Below are 5,980 nucleotides of genomic sequence, written 5' to 3'. Positions count from 1 at the left end.
CAGAACTTATTCCTGATGGTATTGATGTGTTGCAATACGCTGATGATACAATTATTTGTATTGAACATGATGTAGAAAAGGCAGTCAACCTGAAGTTGCTTCTTTATATTTTCGAGATGATGTCAGGCCTTAAGGTCAATTATCAGAAAAGCGAGATTTTTACTGTTGGAGGGGATGACAATGTGGTTAAAACATATGCTGATCTATTTAACTGTGATATTGGTAAGTTCCCTATCAAGTACCTTGAGATGCCTGTTAACTATACCACATTGAAGAACTCTGATTGGGACTTTATTGTGGAAAGATATATGAAGTGGTTTGAGGCCTGGATTGGCAATGCTGCTTCCATGGGAGGTAGACTGGCTCTCCTGGATTCTGTTATCACCCAGATCTACATCTACCACATGTCTATGTGGCTTATGAATAAATCATTCATAGAGAAGCTGGATAAACACAGACGTAGGTTTTTCTGGCAAGGTAACAATAAAAAGAGGAGATACCATATGGTGAAATGGAGTAGGGTGTGTAGATCCAAGCAGAAAGGGGGGCTGGGCGTTAAAGACCTTCGTAAACAAAATATTAGCTTGATGGTTAAGTGGTGGTGGAAGTTGGAGACGAAGAAGGGTGTGTGGCAAGATATTATCAAAGCTAGATATCTCAGAAACAAAACTGCGACAACTGTTAAGCCTAGATTTTCTGACTCACCCTGCTCGAAAGCTATTCTTAAAGTCAAAGAGTTTTACTTGGCAGGGGGAAAAGTTAATATTGAATCTGGGAACATTGCCAGGATTTGGCATGACTCTGTTGTGGGGCTTCCGCCTTTCAAAGATCAATTCCCCCTTCTTTTTGATATTTGCAATGGTCGAGAGTGTACGGTGGAGAGGTTGTGCCAGGTTGACGATTACTCCTTTTTAGGAGGAGGTTAAACCCTGAACTTAGAGATCAATGGAGAGAGATGCATAGAACTATATCTGGGATTGTGCTAACCAGGGATGGTGACAAAATATCGTGGGGTCTGACTGAGAATGGTAAGTTCAGCACTAAGTCCATGTATAAGTGGTTGGAGAAACCGCTACATGGGTGTCATTATAGATGGATTTGGAAAGCGAAAATACCTTTGAAAATTAAAAACTTTATGTGGCAAATGTCTCAAGATGCGGTGTTGACTAGAGATGTGATGAAAAAGAAAAAATGGCCTGGGAATCCTAGTTGTTCTTTCTGTCGTCGAAGGGAAACTTCGCAACACCTTTTCTTTACATGCCCCGTTGCTAGGGTTGTGTGGAGATCGGTTGGGGCTACTCTGGGGACTGACAGCTGCCCCAACTCTTACTAGCAATATTATTCCTGGTGTAATGCTTTCTTGCCTGCTGGTGGGAAATACTACACTGTGGGGCTTGCGGCTGTATGCTGGGCTCTTTGGTTGGCTAGGAACAGGGCTACTTTCGAAAATAAATTGATCAAAACTCCCTTTGAAATTGTATTTTCAATGTGTTCGTTCCTTCTATATTTGGCAGGCTTGCAGCAGGAGGATGATGCAGGAGAACTTCGTTGATGAAGCTCTGCGAGGCAGGGGATCGCAGGAGGATGAGCGCGGCAGGGGATCGCAGGAGGATGAGCGTGCAGTATTTTGATTGTCTGTGGGGGATATCCTGCTAGATGTTAGTTCTTATGTCTGGTTGAAAACTTGTGATGTGGTTATGTTGTTACGGTGATACTTTGTCTGCTCTGTAAGATTGCTTGTTTTTATGCTATGGCAGTCGGTTCGAAGGCGAGCGGCTGTTCCATAGGTGAAAGCTGACAGTCTGCTAGAACTTGTTGTCGTAATCAGTACTCTTTCTCTTTTTTCTGTTGGTAACATTGTGGATCTGTTGTATTTCCGTTCGATGTAATGGAAACCGGTGTTATGCTCGGCTCAAAAAAAAATTGCAGCAAAGCCATGCACACTTGCAGAGCCTATTTATCATTAGCAGAAGACCGCACTAACACAATCAACTAACACGATCAACAAAAACTAATTAATTTAATCAATATGCTAGCTAACAAAATATTTCTAGCCTATTTATCATTAGCAGAAGACCAAACTAACATGATCAACAAAAACTAGTAATCAATTTAATCAATATGCCTAGCTAACAAAGTATTTCTATCTATGATTATTGAGGGTGGTAAACAAGCATCAGTTTGATTGTACAACTCTGTCGTCCTCGCTGCCATCCTTGTTGGCAACCTTTGCTTTCTCAGTGTTGTCCATGTCCTCCTGCTCGCGGCGAGACATGAACTTAACTGTGTCCTTCCTGAAGGTGAGGTAGATGACAGAGGCGACGTAGAGCAGCATCAGCGGGAACAAGGTGACGCCGACGAGGACGTTTGCGTAGGTCGGCAGCGAGTTGTGTAGGATCCAGCCTATCAATTTCGAGCTGAGGAAGTAGACGTTTATCCCGATGATAATGAAGCCCAGCGTCCATGAGAACCCTACAATCTGTGTACATAGATACATGGATGGATTGAGCCAAAACATTCCACACTTCCACAACCCGAAATACAAACAGTGAAACATATTGATCGGTAGTGTGCATGCTTGCTTACATAGATGGAGTTGTTGGACTGGCCCATCTTGTTCCTGCTGCTGCTGAACTTGAGAAGAGGGATGAGAGCGAATGGCAGCTCAAATGACAGTATCATCTGCTCGCGTGGACGATAACAAAAACCAATTTATGTCACGCATCGTGCATTATTCCGGAGGTTTAGCGATTCTGTGCTGTGGTGAAAGCAGTGTACCTACCGATGCAATGATAATGAGACGACCGGCTCCACTGGAGCCTCCGATAATGGAGACGACCAAGCTGGGGACGATGGCGATGCTGCGGGTCATCAGGTTCCGCACCCACTTCTTCATCTTGATGTCCAGGAACCCCTGCATGATATATTGCCCGGCGTAGGTGCCAGTGATACTGGAGCTCTGCCCAGAGGCCAGGAGCGCCACACCATACACGATCGCACTCGACCTGCCCAGAACGTTCTGGAACACAACAACAGTAACAAGTAATCTTCCGTAAGGCATCATGGATCACGCACATTTTGCCAACCAAAGTCAGTGGTTAACACATTTCACGGACCTTGAGTAGGAAAGAAGACGAGTCCAATGTGAGATCACCGCACTTGGCGGCGTTCTCTGGTGAGAGGTTGCCCGCGTTACAGACAGTCCCAGACACAGAGATGATTGCAATGTTGACGAGAAGAGCCACGAACAGCGCAATACCGCTCTCAAAGAGGAAGAACCTGCAAGCGTCGTTCATTCCTCTTACTGATGCGGGTGTGTCCCTTGACAGCACAAGGGCAGAGTGCAGGAATAGGTTGTGCCTGGAATAAATTCATTACAGTGAATTAACGTTCACATGTAAAATGGAACAGCCAACAAAAAAACAGTATGGCGAACGGAAGTTAAATTGTATATGACTTACGGCATTACAAGAGCCCCGAGGAGCGCAATGGCGTCGGCAGTGGCACTGGACCCGTTGAGCCTGGGGATGAATAGTCCCTTCAGCACCTCCTTTGCCGGAGGCTTCACGATGCTCATCTCCACGAAGAAACACGCCGCCATGACGAACACCAGCAGCGCAACCAAAAACTCCAGCTTTCGTACCTGGTCACATATAAGGCTCATTCCTATGTGCGTATAGAACATCGATCCATTTCAGTTAAGGGATGACTGTAGCTGGTTACCCCGTATCTTTGAAGGCCGAGAAGAAGTAGCGTGCTAGAGCCAGCAATGAGAACCCCGATCCATACTGGGATGTTGAACAAGAGGTTGAAAGCAAACGCCGTTCCTATCACTGCAAATCACAAAGATAAAACATCACTGTTAAATCGCAGATACTTTTTTTTTAACTTTTTTGAGTATAATATCAGCAGTTTTCAAACCTTCAGGGATATCTGCAGCAATCACAGCCACCTCTGCAAGTAACCATAAGCAGATCTTGACCCATACGGGATACTCTGACTTGCACAGCTCGGCAAGGTGTCTCCCTGTGTTAGTTGATGTTCACCAATACAAACCTAATTAGTTTGGTGTATCATGTGCATGACAAATTGACTGTCACCTATACTATATATGCCTCTTACTTACCTGTCACCACGCCAAGATTAGCTGATAGTGACTGTATAATTAGCGCGAAGATGAGGCCGATCAAAATCACCCAAAGGAGCTGCATGCGATCAAAACAGGGAACGATCGAAGCACAATCAAATTAATTAGCTTGTACTGGTGGCTGACCGGCAGGCAAAACGTAATGCAACAACGAACAAAGGCTACCTCATATCTGTGGTTGGCGCCGGCTTGGAGATCCGTTTCCACTGTTTCAGTTTGGAAGGCGTGAGTACAGCAGATATACAGAATACAGAACCATATGTGCGGTGTGATTGAGAGAGGTTTATGGAAGAGAGAGCATTACGGTTTCCCGGATCGAGGTAGGCCAAGGAGACCATGAAGCCTGGTCCAATGTGGCGCAGGAATCGTTTCCATGCAGGATCTTGCGAGTTTACACCACAATCATCTCCTCTCAGGCCTGCGACGGCCTCAATGTCGACTTCTTCTTCCTTGCCGAGGACCGCCGGTGTCTCCCTGACAGGTTTCATTTTCTAGCTGCAAAACTGCATTGAATTAAAAGAATCACTTCAAAATATTCGTGGATTAAATCTCCATGATACAGAAAAGTAGGACCTGAATTTACAAAAATAAATCTACTACACACGAGCGGCGGCGCGCGGGCTAGAGAGCTTGCTAGGATCGACGGCAGTGTGGTGGCGCATCGAGCCAAAACAGTGGCGTCTTAACTAGAGGACGGCAATGCGGCGGCGCCGAGGTGAATGGTGCCGTACGTGGAGCTACATCTGCTAGAATGACATACGCGGCGGCGCTTGGCGACGCACAGGGGACCACGCGAATAGAGAGGCAAGTGCAGAGAGGCCGGAGTACTCAACCGTGCGACGACGATCGCCGGAGGAGAAGTATCGACGACTGAGGCCCTATACTTCGGCCGGCCGTGCGACGCCTCAAAAGGTCAGAAATAAGCGAGCGAGGGTACACACAGGCCGCCGGAGAAACCCCTGGAAGGCTGGCACTCCGATCTAAGGAACAAAACTCACCTATGGAGGTCGAGGACTGGAGGCCGCGACGCGAGGTCTTCTTGTGGTGCTTGCTCGATGGAAGTCTCTGTTGGGAAACACCTCAGATCCAGCTCGTCGACCGATCGCTAGCTCGCTGGGGTTGCGACTTGTATATATAGCATATTGAGAGGCGCCGCCGTCGCCGGGCAAAGGGTTTTGTGGGAGACGGGGGCGGATACCCCGGGCTCGCGCCGCCGCGGGCCCGCCCATGGCCGGCGTGTGGGCGGCACGCGCCTCGGGTACCGTGAGACGATGACATGTCGAAGGCGATGCCACGCGCACGGGATGACACGCGGCTGGCCGCGTGCCGCGATATGTGGTCGTCTTGTCGCAGGCGTTCGATATCGGGCCAGGTGCATGTGTTGCATGCATGCATGACACGGTGTCTTTGGGGCTGCTTGGATTCAGCACACGTCCGCACGACCACAGCAAGGGCGTTTCAAATTTTTTGGCGATCGAATCGACCGCCGAAGTTTCGCAAGCAAGTTGCCGTGAGATCCTAACTGCCCGCAAAATTATCGCGTGGCTGAAACGATTTGGTCCTCGTTCAAACGGGAACCAATCTTTTTAGGCTCTGTTTGAAACCACTCAGATTATATAATTCAGTTTTTATAATCTATAATGTTTCCAAACAAGATTAATTATGATGTGGATTATAAAAACTAGATGGACAGATTATTAAAAATTCACAATCTACTCTACCCCAGCTAAAAGCAGATTATGAATTGTTAATGATCCACTACCCTTTAAAGTTGGAGATAATTACATTCCTGTCACCGCCACCCTTCTTTTTTTCAAAAAACAAAGGACAGAC

General features: G+C 46.9%; 1 protein-coding gene across 1 annotated transcript; it reads right to left on the bottom strand.

Annotated features, from left to right (window-relative positions):
- Positions 1–2,112: 2,112 nt before the first annotated feature.
- LOC123411815 (metal transporter Nramp1-like) lies at positions 2,113–4,635 on the bottom strand. Its single transcript, XM_045104773.1, has 10 exons — positions 4,452–4,635; positions 4,313–4,353; positions 4,127–4,205; positions 3,922–4,026; positions 3,724–3,833; positions 3,462–3,643; positions 3,117–3,360; positions 2,783–3,019; positions 2,587–2,682; positions 2,113–2,479 (listed from the first exon to the last, which is right to left on the bottom strand). The coding sequence occupies exons 1-10, from the start codon at positions 4,633–4,635 to the stop codon at positions 2,177–2,179; spliced, it is 1,581 nt and encodes a 526-aa protein (XP_044960708.1). The 3' UTR covers positions 2,113–2,176.
- Positions 4,636–5,980: the final 1,345 nt, after the last annotated feature.

Source organism: Hordeum vulgare, chromosome 7H (assembly GCF_904849725.1).
Source record: "Hordeum vulgare subsp. vulgare chromosome 7H, MorexV3_pseudomolecules_assembly, whole genome shotgun sequence".
In the NCBI taxonomy this organism is placed as follows: Eukaryota; Viridiplantae; Streptophyta; class Magnoliopsida; order Poales; family Poaceae; genus Hordeum; species Hordeum vulgare.
The sequence above is the reverse complement of the archived record's forward strand: the minus strand, read 5'-3'. Positions and strand labels throughout refer to the sequence as shown.

Bases quoted from the DNA above. Each gene is read 5' to 3' on its own strand.
- LOC123411815 (XM_045104773.1), bottom strand. From the start codon at position 4,635: ATGAAACCTGTCAGGGAGACACCGGCGGTCCTCGGCAAGGAAGAAGAA. The intron at 3,361-3,461 runs GTAAGTCATATA...AATTTATTCCAG, and splicing joins CTCGGGGCTCTTGTAATGCC to GCACAACCTATTCCTGCACT. The intron at 3,020-3,116 runs GTCCGTGAAATG...GTTGTGTTCCAG, and splicing joins CGTCTTCTTTCCTACTCAAG to AACGTTCTGGGCAGGTCGAG.